We start from the raw sequence: 16,849 nt of genomic DNA, 5'->3' as shown, positions 1-16,849 counted from the left end.
AACCATTTTGTACTATATTGTATATTGTAAATAACTTTGGTATAAAGTCAAGAGGTTGTGATATGTAGCACAACAGGCTTGTCTCTGCCTTACACGGAACAACTCTCCGCGACATTTTTGCTTTTATTTGACAGTATTGTAATTAGCTTTGAGGTTGCAGTATTGGAGAGTTAAGTAGAGGACAGAGAAGGATGGGTATGATGACCAACAATTGTTTCTGGCTGAAATCTAACCAGGGACATTGTAGTTATGTGGCATGCTTAGTAACCCTTCAGCTTCTGGGGTGCTCCTGGAGCAGTTTCTAAGCAGACTAAGGTACCCATACTCTCTGGGGTGAAGGAACATGTTACCCAGTGCCACGGTGTGACTGACTGACGTGTTTTTTTAGGTAACATAAATCTGCTCGCACCTCTAAAACTCACTAAAGGATATGCTTTGTCTTGTTTGTTTAATTAGAGTAAAATGTGCAGTGTAGAAACAGAAATTGTGGTTTTATAGTGGGTTGCTGTATATGACAGACTATTTCTTGTGCAATAAACAAACAAGATAAATTACCTGTGGACACAGGCTCCCAGTTTTCCCTCTCTTTGTGCTAAGTTAAGCTAATCAGCTGATGCCTGTTGCTTCATAATTACTGTAGTCAAGAGAGTGGTATCAATCTTTGGATTTAACAAAAAACTCTTAGCATCTGCCAAAATGTGACTATTCCTTTAAGAAATAGCCTTTTTTATAAGATAAGATAAGATAAGATAAGATATTCCTTTATTAGTCCCACAATTTGGAAATTTGCATTATTACAACAGCAAGTGGAAAGTAAAATAGAAGAGCAGCAATAAGAAAAAGTATGAAGAACAAGAAATAATAAGTACAAAAAACAATAGGAAAAATAATAGTAAAAATATATAATAAAAAATAATTGTGACATTATTTACATTATTTACAAGAGTAATTTCCAGCACTTTTTAGTCAAATTGCCTGTTGTGTGTCCCCATGTTGTGTTGTTGATACTGTGTACTGAGCACTGTTGCAAACTCTGTTTGCGTGGCCATTAAAGTGAAGTAAAAAATAAAGTGAAATTATGATTATGTTCTTTCCACAGCTGAGATCTACCCCAAGATGTATCACATCTGTTTCTTTATTGTCACATACTTGGCACCCTTATGTCTGATGGTCCTGGCATACATTCAGATATGTCACAAGCTGTGGTGTCAACAGGTATATACAGCCTTTTATGTTTTTTTGTATTGTTTTTTTTTCTATTTTAAAGTGATGAATTAGCTCTTAAAATGCCAGGCTCAAATAATAAATCTCACTGTTAACTGACCTTCCTCTGGCAACCTTACAGTGTCTGATGTATGCTCATATTTTATCAACAGATTCCTGGAAGCACATCAGTGTTGCAGAGGAAGTGGAGGTCAATTAAGTGCTCAGCTCGGACTCCAGGGCTGGGAGAGTCTGTGAGGGTCAGGACCAGCACAGTTTGTGCTGAGATCAAACAGGTCCGAGCCAGGCGCAAGACAGCTCGCATGCTGATGGTGGTGCTATTTGTTTTTGCTCTGTGCTACCTGCCAATCAGCGTGCTCAATGTCATGAAAAGGTAATTATCCCTCGAGCCCTGCTGTTTCGAGGATGATAAGCCACTCAAGCAGAGAGAGATAAACAAGAGACTGTGATAAACCAGCACTCACATGATGATTTTCTTTTTTCATTCTGGTTCTTTAAAGTTTTATAGTGACTTGTATGGTGATTAGTGTTGAAATCATGCACAAATTAATCTCTTACTGATACAATGCCATACTTCACCTGCAGGGTCTTTGGTGCTTTCAAGAAGACAAATGACAGAGAGACAGTGTATGCATGGTTTACTTTCTCACACTGGCTAATATATGCAAACAGTGCAGCAAATCCCATCATCTACAATTTCCTCAGTGGTAAGTATGTAACCTGCCTAATCCCTTAGACCAGTTTTATGAGTTCATTACTGCCCCCCAATGGACAGTTTGACAACCACAAAATAACTCACTGCTTTAAATATCTGTTCTGCATTTACTAATATCAAACTGAGATAAGGTTGAAAATTATCATTGGCATACACATCTAAGCTTTTAGTCATGATGTACTGTATTGAAAAAGTAACAGAACATATATGTATGATACTGAATACATTCAATTAAATCTTCTTTTCATTAGCAACATTGTTACTATCTGTAAGTCATAATGACTAGAGGACTGAAAAAAGCCTAAAACTGAATGGGTACTGAGTGGATTTAATTTCTCTTTCTCTTTTCTCAGGTAAGTTCCGTGAGGAGTTCAAAGCAGCCTTTTCTTGCCATTGTTATGGTCAAGGCCAAAATCGGACAAAGAAGATAAGGACCAGAGCTAGCACAGAGAGCCGAAAATCCCTGTCAACTCAAGTTAACAACATGGACAATGTATCACGCATATCAGATCAGATAGTGTAGTCTAATTATGCAGGTAGGGAGTTCTTATGACTAATCCATGCAACAAAGCACATCACTAAGGTTGAAATCCAAATGTGAAAACCTGATTATAAAAACAGGCATCTGAATGGACAAGAATGATTGATGGTATGTTTGGTAAGTTTCACACAACCTTTATCAAGACACTTAGAAAACTGAGTGCTGTTTTCTGAAGACCTTTTGACACCATAGGACACTTGCAGTTCACAAAGACTCTATTCATTATCATTGGACACCACTTGGATGTACAGTATGTAATAACTCATAACATCTGAATTGTACTGTATGATGAAGATTACATGAAATTATTTAATTACACGTGGATATTTTTATTGTATTGTACTGTAAATGTACTATTTTGAATGTAAAACTTTATTTCACTTCAATATTACAGATTATAATTAATTAATTAATTAACTGTTAAAAGAGAGTATTTATCAATATTTATTTATTTGCTTGTTTGTTGGTTGGTTGGTTGGTTTTATGAACTTTTATGGCGATAGAGAAACAGGTGCTGTGGAGAACAAAAAGAAAAGTCCCACAGAGTTGCTAGGATTTGTAATTTTACATTTATATGTCCAGCAGTATTGACTTAGATCTGCTGTGTAAATTACCATGAATTGGTTGTTATGTGCATCATAAACATCCTTCAAACTGCTAGATATTCAACATGAATGTATCCTGATGGACCTTGTTACTTGGTACACAGAAGTCTGCATTAAGCAACATCATTCAAGTGGACTTACTGCTGCCCATTTTCCCCAGTGTTCACTGTATAGCAGCTAAGCAAATTAAGTTTAAAACATCATAGAAATTACCACAACAAAGACTCTTGTTCTCAAGAGTTGTTGAGAGGACATCCAGTCAGACGCAGCAGATTTTCAAAGCTGCATTTTGACATACAATGAAATGTTTATCTCAGTCAAGTTCACTGACATACACAGAGCCCAGGAGACACTGTCCTGTGGGGAAAACAATGGATTTCATTGGAATTGAATATCTTAATGCTAATTCTAAACTAAACTTTAAAACGTGCAATTTTAAAAAAAAAACGAGATGTGGTGTCAGATCTTCAATGCTTAGTGAATTGATCCTCATAAGTATCATAAACTGTTCCTTTTGTACAAATCCTGAACTGTTGCTTGTTTGAGGCATCTAACTCTTTACAAAGCCTGAGTTAGATACAAGTTTATATTTATTAAATGTTATATTGGACTGATGATCTAAATAAATTATTACCAAGTGGTGGACACGTGGTACAAAAAAAAAATTGCATTAATGATGAATTCTTAATGTACCACGACCAGAAATGTTTAACTGTTTCCTGTTGCCATTTATTGTGTTATATGTTATTTTGTTTTAAAGGTGCAGTGTGTAGAATTTAGTGGCATCTAGTTGAGCTAGTTTGGTTAAAATTAAATATAATATTCATAAATATGTTTTAATTTGTGTATAATCACCTGAAAATAGGAATCATTGTGTTTTCATGATCTTACATGGATACCTACAGAGGGAGTGGGTCCTCGTCCTTCCTTTTCAAGTCTTTATTTATCATGGGAATGTTTACTGAGAGTGTTACGGGTCCCAAGGCTACCACAAATTAACAAATGATTTGTGTTCGACAATCTTCAGTCTGAAAAAAACAGGTGAAATGTTCAGAGGAATGAAGACACGAACCATGCACTTCTCTTCCCAATTTTTCTCTGGGAAGGGGGCGGAAGCCCCTGCGTTGGGAAACCGGGCGTGTCACTACCTGCGCTCTTTGATTCCGCTCTTCTCTTTCCTACTAAACTAAAATTTCTCCTCACAACAGATGTGGAAATTAATTATCTTGGACCTCTGTCAATATACTGCTTTTTTTGTATTATTATAATAAGCAAAAGTAAAGTGCAACTTAAAATGATATATAAACAGTTTTAAAATAAAACACCACAGTTATCATATATTTTGAGTGTACTACAAGAGCAAGGCCTTCCAGCTCAGTCAAACAGTTAAAGACATTCACACTGTCCAGTACAACCAGTATTAGTCTGCTGGAAACTGGAGCAGCTACAGGCAGCCAAGTGCTTTCCTCTAGGGCATCCCAGTGGTCATAATGGGGCAGTTACAGCACAGGCCCTGTTATTTCACTTTCCCACCCAGATTCATCCTAGTTGTGGAGAGAACAATCTGACAACCTTCTGGTCGCAAGCCCAATCTTATTTTAAAATCATTCTCCGCTGTATAATAGTTCCCTTGGAGAGGATAAAAGCCTGAAATTCCAGTGATTGGGACCATTGGGCCTCATGCAGCATCATTCTCTTAAATTTCTCCTATATTTTCTCTTAAATTTCTGTTTAGAGAAAAAATAAGAGAAGTCAGCTCCAGGTGCATGAAACATTCTTAACCACACAAATCTGCACACAAATGATGAATCAACAAATAAACTTATTGTAGTTCTGATTGGGATTGATCGACGAATACTTTTCATAGCCAACAAATTCAATAATCCAATTATTATAATTATTCTGAAACATAATCTAACTTGGATTAAATGTTATTTACACATTTTTTATGCTGCTCAAATTTAAAACTTGTTTCCTTGCATTGGACAAACAATTTGTGAACCGTGAAAACGAGATTGCTTTTCTTGGAACGAGTTCTCTCAACCACTCATAAAATCTTCCCTTACCTTACCGCAAAAAAGAAGAAGACATTGGTGAATCTCAAAAAATCAAAACGAAATAAGAAAAAAACGTATATGAACAAAAATAAGGGAATTTGTTCATAAATGACTTTTAGCATGCGGTCCATTGTATATTATTCTTCTAATATTTAGATTATTGTAAAATGTAACTGAAGTAATTTTGAAGCATCTGAAGTGACAAAAAACTTAAAGTGTCACACATGAATCTAAAAAAAGGTATGCATGCACAGCACTGAAGCTCCGGTGTTTGTTGACAGAAATTAGACCCAACTTAATGAGAGACTTCTGCGCATGGTTCAGTGCACATAACAAAAGTCTGCTGTTTCCATTTAAGGAAATCATTAAGACAATAAGGTAAATCAATTAAAATCACAGAGAGTACAATCAGGCGATTATAATGCACTACTGTGCATAGGAAATGTTGTTGTATACATGATCACAACTTGTAGTCCTAGAATCTGCTTACCCTCACAGATACCACATCAGCTAAACAAAGCAAAAGAGTAATACAATGTTCAGACAAGTAAAAGACCTACAACTAAGCATAATGGACATAAACAAAGACAAAACAAGTATTAATCAATCAGTCATCAACTGTGCCATTATTCCTTTGTTAAAGGTGCATAAAGGACACAGAGTCTCACTGGATATCAGCAAATTACTATTTGCTATGTAAAGTTATAGTGGCGTAATGGTGACCAAAACAGAGAATTAAGCCACACTACCTCTGTGTGTTGTTATCTGAGCTTTTCTGTTCTTTGGTTTGGTAGGTCCATGTTAGTGCGTCTGAGTCCTTCCAAGATGGCGACCGCATCACAAATTCTCCCTAACAGAATCTTGATCCATATTTGATCAGCACTGCTTAGCTTGACAGTTTGACCTGAGTGTTGTGAGTTGCCCACCCCCCCCAACTTTATTAAAGTAATTGACACAGACATTTGCTTTGGTCTGAGACGTTAATGCTGTAGTGCGACATCTAGTGGCTGAATGTTGTGTTTTGCGACTTCAAAGAGTGAAAAAATAATGAATGAATGTACGAAGAATTAAGTCCTTTGTCAAGTCAAATGAATTAAGTTAATAAAATCAGCAGTCAGGAGAAAATGATCATGTTATAAAAGAATTACACAAAGAAGAATATAAAGATAAAGAATGCAATGTGACAATAACAGACAACAAAAACATTTTTAAAAATGACATGCAGGCCTTTATTAAGCTTGATTTCTGCTCAAACACTCAATTGTTGTGGCTGTTGACAAGTAAGACTTTAATAAAATATCAGCCCTGTCTGAGTTTTGTCAGCTAGTCATATTTAGATATTGAGAGCAGACTACAGTTTTCTGTTATTATACAGTTTTTAGATCTCTAGAGGTAGTTATTGTATTGATTTCTAACTGTTGGTGGATATTTAATGAAGCCCCAATTATTGCTTTCATTTTTTTAAGTTTCAAAATCTCACATATCATCCAGGGTGTATTATGAGTATCGTTCAGTCTTGATTAAAGATCAAGGTATGTTTTTTATGAATCACTTCTTACAATACACGCAGCCCTTGTTGAATTGTTTTGATCATGGCCAGTTTGAATCAGTTGTACTTATTAATCTATTCTCTCTTGTATTTAAACTTAAAAATGGAAATTAAAGTGTAGTTACGTCTACATTGTCATTAGCATGTTTGTCATTGTGTCAGCATCCTGAATCTTTTTCAATCAGTCTGGCATCTTTGTTACATTTCACATTGTGTGGAAAAACATTCTGAAAAAGTAATATGCCCAAACTTGTAGGTTTCATATCACCAAAACCAAAATGTGAGTTTCAGGTGCTTGACTGCTACCAATAATCAATTACAGTCAATTTTTATTCATATAACCCAATATCACAAATCAAACAATTGATGTCATGACTACCTTATGAAATGCCGTTTATTCATGATGGAAATCTGCAAGTACTGCAGCTCCAGTAACAGAACTGCAGTGTGTGATTCTGTATTTCGTGAAGATTCAGGTATAATTTCACCTTTTTGTCACTATTTTGTGATGATTTTTTCCCATGTTGCTGTTTTATTGTGATATATGACACATATTTACATATTTTTGATAGTCAAATGCAGTTAAATGAGAGTCAAACTATTAATCTCCAACAGAAATATCCCATTAATAGTTTTTGAATTTTTCATTCAAAATTGTGACACTTCTATTTAATGGAGTAACACACTGTTTTTCTGATGTTGCTGTTGCTTGTTTTCTTTTGATGTCCCCAGCTCAAAAACACACATTTTCAGCATGACTAGCACACAGATTTCAATTTAAGTAACTGGTTTTGACATGTCGACCAGTGACTGTAAAACTTTTATTATCTGAACACATTACGATGGAAAGACTGAAAAGAATAACAAAAAAGCAAGTTGACGAGTTAAATTGCCATTTGGCCTCATTCAACAGTTCTAATGCAGCATACAAATGTATACAGTGCAATCACTCACTTACAGTCAATAACAACCCCCTTCCCTTGTATGTGTGTGTGTGTGTGTGTGTGTGTGTGTGTGTGTGTGTGTGTGTGTGTACGTGTACATGTACGTGTACGTGTACGTGTACATGCATGTTTGCAATTCCAATCACACATCAACTATGTAAAATGTGTCATGTCAGTATTTGTTGTAGCTGCAAAAACATTTTCATTGCAAATTCAATCTGGTAGACACTTCATAAACGTATAGAAATACAGTGATACCCTAGAAGATTTAAAAAAAAAAACAGGATCCTTAAATACACTGAAATGTCACTCTTGTATAAAGAAATACTGTGACTTCACTTTCATTTTTGTTCTTGTTTTAGGGTTGTGTGGTTCATGAATTGCATCTGTCATTTCATTATACTGTGTAAGGTGTAGCCTCCCGTAAATGTGTTACATCCTGTTGACTGTGGGGGTGTATCCCTGCTTAAGCACCGGAGGGACAATTCGGCTACAGCAGAGTTTGTCCACTCACAGCCTTTAAAACAGCTATCATGCAACTACACCTGGAAGCTGCAGTCATACTTGGTGAGTCAAAGTCAACTGTCTCTTCTAGATACAGAATGATAAATCATCTTGGTCAGTGAAATATAGCAGCCTATTGATTTCATCTTAACATAGCACTGTGTTGTAATGAAATGTTACTAGAAGTAGGGCTTTAAAGTATGGCTGTAATTGTTGCACCCTCTGATGCATGTACCGCACTGTAAGTCTGTCTACGACCCGTGGTGTTTGCTGAACTGAACCTGACAATGTACAGATTTGAAATAACAATCAATTTTTAAAAATGTTTGCATTGTACTTTTACTTTTCAGGATTTGTTATTCCTCAGATTTCCAGCCTCACCATTTCATCTACACCCTCTGACTGTTTGGCTACTGTGGATACCTGCATGTCAGATTTATGCAAGATTGAAAAGGCATTTTATGGCGGGACCTGTGACGGTAAGAATGACACAATTGACAATATCTGCTGCGGGGCATCGTAACATGGTGTTATCTTTATGTTTTTTAGTGACGTTACTAAAGTAATGATTACATTTTCTCTGAAAGCTTGGGACATAAGGGTCATTCAATTGGATTGCATCTCTTGGAGTATGGCTTAAATGTAATAACTCAGGCAATAGCCTGAAGCAAAGTCTACATAACTAAATAAATACATGAGAGTGTTCGCCTACCTTTAAATATATGTCTGTTGTAGCGTTAAAATCCAGTATTATGATTTTGTTTGCGTATATCTAAATATAATAATAAATATAACGGCCATCACGAGAGAGACAATCAGAGCAGCAAGCACATTGGAAAGCACCTGTTGCACAAGACCCTGCTCACATGGAAAATCCTGTTCTGCCCCTTCATGTGTTTGTGTTATTAAAGATGAAAGGTGCCACATAAAAGGCTCAGAGGTCTGTGACATGACCATCCGGACAATATTGGACCAATTTCCCTCACTGCAAGGCTGTGTGTGTGCCTGGGAAGAGGAGCTTTGTGGCTCTATACAAGTCCTGGCCACACAATGCCACCGAAAGCCAGGTGCAGTATTCTCAGTATTGTCTAAGATAAAGCATTTATAGGCAAATTACATTTTTGTTTACCAAAGGCGATCTGATGCATGAATGAGGACTATTGTGTTTCAGAATGAGTGTGAAGAACAACAGATTGGCTTTAATGGGCATTTGTTAGATTGGAGCTAATCATGTTTCCTGTTGTTTGTACAGCAGCTCAACAGAAGAGGAGCACAGTGGTAGACTGGCAGTCGAGCAGTTTAATAAACTATGGTAATTATTTTGTTATGGTTAAAGTTGAAGTGAAAGATAATGAGAAGATAAAATGATGTTCTGAATTCAGTCAATAAAAAAATGATGTTTCTCAAATCCCATCCTATATTTCTTTCTATAGTGTATGATGGTACTGGATCCTGCTTGGAGCAAATACGAGTTTGTGTCAGTGATGCAGTTTGCAACAGGTATCTGGTACCTGTTCTCCAGGCATGCAGGGCAGAGGGGTGCAACCGTGAATACTGTCTGCAAGCAACTCAGCAATTCTATGGCAGCATGCCACACAATATTGCAGAGATGTTGTTCATGTGTGACTGCAGGGCTGCAGATCAAAGCTGCCTGCATATGAAAACTGCTCTGCAAAGTGGCACATGTGGAGAGGAGACCTGGATCTGCCAGGAAACAGTCAGCCTGTGTATTAAAGACAGGCGCTGCAGGTATGTAGATACACTGTCTGACATGACAGCATTTGATTAAAAATGTTAAATGAGAAAGTAATACATTCTTATGTAGTCTAATATATAGTGTCATAACTAAACATCAACTTCTTTTTAATCTTATTTCCAAAAAGCCATTTTGCCTACAATTTTAAATTAGTAACATAATTGATATAGACATTATTGCTTATTACAGGGCATCAAAAATTGATGATGTACTGTATCTACTTTTCCTAAACGTTCAAAAAGCAAAGCAGACAACATCTCCACTTGCACATGCTTTCTTTTATTTTTCCAGAAACCTGTTAAAAACTTTCCAAGCTAAATGCTGGAGCTCTGAGGAAGCACAATGCAGCAGCTTTGACCTCCAAAATGAATGTTTCACGCAGATGGATCCAACTCTCATCCTTGGTGGAGATTCTGAATGTAAAACAGCCTTCTTTGCCACTTCAGGCACAACACTCCACTATCCTTGCACGTGCAAAGGAGTACACAATGCTGCTCTTCTGACGTGCAACCTGATTCATGATGCACTTCATAATAGATCACACTTCAGTGAGTAGGGTTTTCGATATACAAGATGAATTCATTACTAAATGTCTTTATTGGAAGTAATTAAATGCTTTTTTGTGTTTATTTTAGTGAGACCTTGGAAAAGTAATGATGGTCCTTCTAAACCTCCTGAAATCAATGAGTCAGAGAAAGGTCAAACACAGATAACCGGTAAAATTCCACTTATTGCTGACACTCTACAAAATGAACATACTTAATGGGTTGTTTAAACAAATGTGGAGTCTTATCACTGCAGCTTTGAATACAGATGTTAATTTATTTGTCTTTTCAGATTATCTGCTGTATGGTTTTTCAACAGTGCTGCTTGTTGGAATTGTTGTATTAATGCCTTTGGCTGTTATCAGTACAATATGGTAAGTGCATTAACAGTAAGTCAGTGAAATTCTCTGATATTTAAGGAAAATACTAAGCGTTTATTTTCCATTCTTTTTTGTCTTGTAGGGTGTTGAGAAGAAGAGATAGAAAAATATTTCATCCTCCTCAGAAAAACAATTGTGTTGTTATTCTTTGATGTTTCTAGTTTTTGAATCAAATGTAGCACAGATACATTACTATGGCAGCATTGTGCATGATTTCTTCAAGACATTATTTATGACTTGTGTAACAGATGATAATGTTGCTTACCCAGTCTGAATAGTGGTACAGTACTTCATTAAAGGAAATCTATTGTGGAGGTTTGATAAAACATTTCATTTCTGGTGTAATAAAGACCCTGCATGTGAGATGATGTAATGTTTGACAAGATATTCATCATATCAGAGAGTTTGTATGACAATGGTTTTCTTTTTGAACAATGACAACACCTTTCTCTTTCTAAAGTAAAAGATAAATCACCAGTATTGAATGAAAGTCTTGAGCTACTAATCTCTTTAAATGTAACTTTCAGACAACACATCTGAAGCATTTTAGATTGCTTTCTATTTTTGTCATCCATTGTCTTTTTGTGTTGTTTTATTGATGCTGTAGGTCCCCACTATATCAGTTAATAAACTTCTGAACACGAATGTTGTATTATTTCAGATGTGATCTCATGGCCTGCACACTTACTCCAAGCCACAAAAGTTTAATATGGAAAATGTTTTCATCCTACTTCGATCGTCAGGTCAGAATGTTTGTAAAGATGGAAAACACACTCATATTTATAAATTACGCGCACAAATGGGCTAAGAAGCTCTATGATGACATCTGTGGTTAACCATCCACACCACCAAGGGGGACAAACGTCTCAAAGCAATTAATAATTCAATAAAGTACATGGAAAAAGCCAGATTACAAAAGCCCTACTTCAAAAATCAATACATTAAAAATATCACAAATATCAAAAGAAACATCTTACATATAAACATTACATCATTACAAAATGTTGATATGACAAAATCAACATCACATATGTTCAAAAATATATTATAGTACATTAGAAAAAATCTTATACTGAGATGGGGTCTTAACACCCTTCTACAATTTGCTTCTACATTAAGGAAATTGACACACCTGATACATTTACAAATTGTGACATTTTCAAATGTAAGTCAAATGTAATGTAATGTCAGTCTAGAAATATAAAAATAGAAAGCTGCCAAGATTTTTTTTTATACTTTAGAGAAAATGTTTAATATCATATTCTTGATTCAGAACTCTATGTGTGAGAGTCTGAAGAGTGAAAATACAAAAACTCTGTCTTTGAAGTAGGAAGGTATTCAAATTGTATCCTCTTGCAGAGATCTAACATGTTTCATGCAAATATATGTAGAGAAGCTACTGGGTGATTTGCGCCTCTGAAATGTACCGCCACCGGGTAACACTGATCCTGGGTTCAAATGCAGCTCCTGTGTTGTGCTATCCTGTTGTAGAGATCTGTGTTTTCCTAAATATGCTGGACAACGTGGGCATTTCATCAGATAGATTTCATTTCTTCTATAACAAAATATTGTTCCTTTTTTCATTCATTATTTTTCCTGTCATTGGCATACAGTACATATACTTACTGTAAAACTGCACTGGGTGCATGAACCACACAGATAGTATGCTGATGAAGGATCAAGGAAAGCTGCATTTTTGGCTGGGATAAGAAATGATTTTACCAACATACATATGTCTCAAGTTAGGGGAACATCTGTACACTGCTTTGGGTGGATCTTTGAATTTATTTTAAAGGTAAACTTCAAAATGTTTCAGCCTAGACCCTTTGCTCCATATTTTTGTGTCCAAATATTTAATGGGGCCACTAATGTTTGAAATTCGTCCAGTATTGAACCAGAGCTCTTCAGCAACTATGAGATGGGCTGAATGTAATTCAACAGAGCAATAGAGCTCAACTTTGAAGTTCCAGAAGTGAAAATCCCATTTATATTCTGAATTGAGAATCTGATTATGAGCCACAATGTTCATCCAAGATCGACTCGCCACGACATTATAACATGATGGTATATTCTCCCATAGAAGCCACAAGTTTGTATGATATCAACCTTATTTAAAGAAATAGTTTTATTTCCAATGTCATGGAGAAGTACTGCACTACCAACAACCCCAAAGTGTAACAGTGACATCTCTGATTGGTGGAGTGTGTTGTTGCCATGGAAATGTTTAAAACCTGCAAACGTCAGGTCAGCTATTGAGTTACTGCTACCACTGAACTGTATGTTGATTTACAACACGTTTATCTCAGAGCAACCATGATTTCCCTATCTGACATGCTGCATTTTTTTTAGAGATGAGAACAAGAGCGGCCAAAGGGGTTTAAATAACTACAAGTCAGGCCAAGTACTGGAGTGTAATGTGTTTGAGGGCCAGCTTGTGAGAGTTCCAGTATGAAAGACAGGACATATAAGGTTGTGGTGAGTGCAAACATTGGTAGCTAACATGAATCTACATTAAACTACATGAGTCACATTAATCATATTGTTATCATGCCACAGTGAATATAAGAAGTGAATTTTAGATGAAATAAGAAGGTGAATGGTGAAAAAGATGAAATGGTGTAAGAGAGGATAGCTAACTTTAGCTAATTTAGGTGTTTAAAACGGAGTGAATAATAAGAAAAGTATAAATAATATTCAATTTAAATTGTTTTTATAAATTAATATGAAAACCATTATAGTAAACTATTATAATAAGAAAAGTAATTAGGAAGAACAGTATTCCCCTTTAGGTATGTAAGTGTTTATAAGTCCAATCACATCGAATGCCATTCATTGTGTTAAAAAGGCTGTGGATGTGCTTTTTCAAAAGTATTTTTCTTCCTCTTAACATGTTTCCACTGGTGACTCTGGAGTCATCCACTCTATCTTCTGTGGTTGTCCCTATGTGGGGAGTACAAGTGCAGCCACTCTGCTGCTTTGATGATCTAGGCAATCCACAACCTCAGCCCCACAGATGTTTAGTGCCAGTGGAAAAAGCCCAATGTGCCATCAGATAAGGTCAAGGCATTGGAGGAGCTTTTTCCAGAGCGGGAGTACAAGTCTCTAACTTGTGCAGCAACCCCAGATGACAGTAAGTGGCTGCTCAATCAATTTCACAACTAGTTTACTGGGATTTCTGGGCTTCTCATTCCTGAGCCTAAAACCCATTAGGGACCTCTGCTTCACCTCTCCACTGACTGCATCATAGTCACCCACAGATACCTGGGCAGTGCTGCAATACTGGAGGTTATGAATATGTCAGTGGAGCAGATAATGCCCATCCAGATAGCAACAGTAGGGCAGAAGGACAGTCACCTCTGGCATGCCCCAAGGAAAGGTCGGCTGAACTTTGGTGGTGATGCGTGTGTGTGTCACCCCTTCGCTCATTTCCAGGCTCTGTGGAAATCAGGACCTGCATGGAGTACTGACTGTACTCACAAAAAAAAGCCTGCACAGTTGAGTGTTAACACTGTTGTTATTCTTGTTTCTTTTAGTATTTAAAAAGTTTTAATTTGAGTCACTTACTGAATATACAGCTCAGCTTAAAACAAACAAGATTGGAGAAATTCTCATAAGCAAGCAGCCAGACCTGCTGCACACTCATTGACAAATAACACAACACCAACATGTGACTGAACAACCACTGGATGAGTTCCAATTGAATCAGGATCTTCTCATGTGTGTCCAGACAGCTCACTGTAATCTTCAACAGCTTCAGTGTCCAGGCAAACTACCTGCAGCACATTAAATGTTACTCAACAGCCACATAGCAACATTAAACCATCAGGGAAGTATTAGAGAGAGAGAGAGAGAGAGAGAGAGAGAGAGAGAGAGAGAGAGAGAGAGAGAGAGAGAGAGAGAGAGAGAGAGAGTTGTATTTAACTCTCTTTATCTGATGTCTTCTTTCTTGTTGGAGTTGAAAGCCCCAAACACACAGACAGCACAGATAACTGATGCGCCTCACTTGACGTGCATCATTCGAGGATCCTATGACGCATAGCAAGCATCAGATTTGAAATACCATCACCATAGAACCAACACAGATTTGTCCTGTTACTATATGTATTCACTGCTGCATGAGTTGGAAATAATAAATGAATGAAAAGGAAAAATGCACAGGAAGAAAATGAAATCAAGAGTTTGTCTGGTGTTTGAACCAAAAAATAAAGCCAAAGAAGCTGTCAGACTCTCTTCTCTTCCCCACACACTCCTGTGTTGTTTTTTGATTCATTTTCCTTTATTTCACAATACAAAGCTCACACACCATACAGTCACTCATCCACTCCCAGAACCCACAGTCCCTTGCCTTTTTTGCCACAGTTTACAGCACACCCTCCTGAAGTTTTGTTGCTGCTGGTTATGATTTACATTCCACAGTTAATATAATTGTTATTTTGCGTTATTCAAATATTTGGACAAATTGTATTTTGATGCTTTGGCAACATTTCTTTAAAACCTTTCATGCTAATAAAGCGTATTGAAATGAGAACTGAATTGAGAGATAAGGCAGACGAGAATGATGAGAATGATGACATGCTTTGCAGCTTTCATGTTAGGTGGCTATTTAATGTGTTTCACTCTGCCACTCTTGACTGAACACAGACATTAAATATATATCCATATGATTGCTCCGAGCATTATTAAAGTGTCACAATATTGCAAGGGATCGTTGTCTCATTCCACTTTGTCAGAGTGGAATTGTAAAATATCCACATTTGGTGGCTCGTCCCAGAATGCCTAGCTCATACTTACCTCAATCCACCTTCCACACAAGTTGATCTGCATGCATCTGGTGAGTGGATCCAAGATTGCCCAACCCAGAAAAGTCTACCTCTCCTGAGGAGGACTCGAAATTGATTCCTGAGGTGAGAGATGACTGCTGTTGGGAACATGGGGGAGACTGTGTGATAAGGCATTCCCACTGGATTCAGTATTGTAGACCATAAAAGGCACCATCAATTAAAGAGTGACAATTCATTAATAAATGAAATAATGAATAAAATGAATGAATGTCAGGTCTCAGAGATCTCTGTTTGATGGGTAATTGAGTGACTGCAAAATAACAACAAAATGGAAAAAAGTCAAACCAAACCTCAAACTGACAAGTCTTATCTTGTGGGATGTGCAAAATGATGTGTGAGAAGCATGGGGATGGGTAAAGAAATGTAATTTTCCTGAAAATGGTACTTTGAGTCTGAGTCAGATACAAAGGCTATACATTGGGAAAATGTAAGAAAAAGAAAGGTGAAGGTGAAATAGACTGGAAAGCATTTATGATGTGGAAAACTGAAGCAGAGACAAGACAGATTCAGACACATTCACCCACATCCCCCAGAATACGAGATAACTGGACGTCTATACTCTCCCAATGATTAAGATGCCTAACCAGAGAGCAGAAGGAGATGCAGTGATTTATGTCTACAGAGCCTGGACACCAGATGCATGTGTTATGACTGGATAAGAGGTGTTGGGTATCGTAAACATGTGGACGAACTGTGTGACAGACATAAAGTGGCTTTTCCAATTAACATCTTATCGACACCACCAGCTAATGCACTAGATGACTCCCCATATGAGAAACAACTGAAGAACTATTTCCAGGAAGGCATGGATGAGCAAATCAGTAACCAGGTACGACAACGGACATCTCTGCCTGTCCTTTCTATGCAACATTATCACATTGAAAAGAACATGTGTCAAAAGGGACATGGTGAACCTAGTAAACAAACACTAATTCACTGGAGGATTTACAAATAACTCACAAAATGTTGTTAAAAATGCTTAATTTGTTTTACAAAGAACGCCACAAGCCTCCAGCTACATGATTTACAAATGGGTAGAAGTTTTCCTCTACGGACAAAGCAGATGCCTCAGCAGTGGCAAAGTTAAAGAAATAGTCCCCGGATAGGATGTTCCACAAAAGATCAGCATTGACAATGGAACCATTTAAAAAAAATAATGCTACTAATCAACTTTCAACATTTCTAGGA

At 36.9% G+C, this 16,849-nt stretch overlaps 2 protein-coding genes across 2 annotated transcripts in view; both read left to right on the top strand.

Moving 5' to 3' along the window:
• Nucleotides 1-2,462, top strand: part of hcrtr2 (hypocretin (orexin) receptor 2) — a 30,469-nt gene extending 28,007 nt beyond the window's left edge. Inside the window, exons 4-7 of the mRNA XM_062430806.1 lie at nt 1,100-1,215; nt 1,377-1,597; nt 1,810-1,931; nt 2,293-2,462. Coding sequence (XP_062286790.1) covers nt 1,100-1,215; nt 1,377-1,597; nt 1,810-1,931; nt 2,293-2,462 — 629 coding nt within the window. The remainder of the gene's footprint in view (nt 1-1,099; nt 1,216-1,376; nt 1,598-1,809; nt 1,932-2,292) is intronic.
• A 5,706-nt stretch (nt 2,463-8,168) lies between these two features.
• gfral (GDNF family receptor alpha like) lies at nt 8,169-10,988 on the top strand. Its single transcript, XM_062431011.1, has 9 exons — nt 8,169-8,202; nt 8,490-8,618; nt 9,051-9,206; nt 9,392-9,451; nt 9,573-9,888; nt 10,187-10,443; nt 10,531-10,611; nt 10,733-10,814; nt 10,982-10,988. The coding sequence occupies exons 1-9, from the start codon at nt 8,169-8,171 to the stop codon at nt 10,986-10,988; spliced, it is 1,122 nt and encodes a 373-aa protein (XP_062286995.1).
• Nucleotides 10,989-16,849: the final 5,861 nt, after the last annotated feature.

The sequence above is a fragment of the Scomber scombrus genome, chromosome 12, assembly GCF_963691925.1.
Source record: "Scomber scombrus chromosome 12, fScoSco1.1, whole genome shotgun sequence".
Taxonomy (NCBI): Eukaryota; Metazoa; Chordata; class Actinopteri; order Scombriformes; family Scombridae; genus Scomber; species Scomber scombrus.
This window is presented reverse-complemented; position numbering and strand designations above follow the sequence as displayed.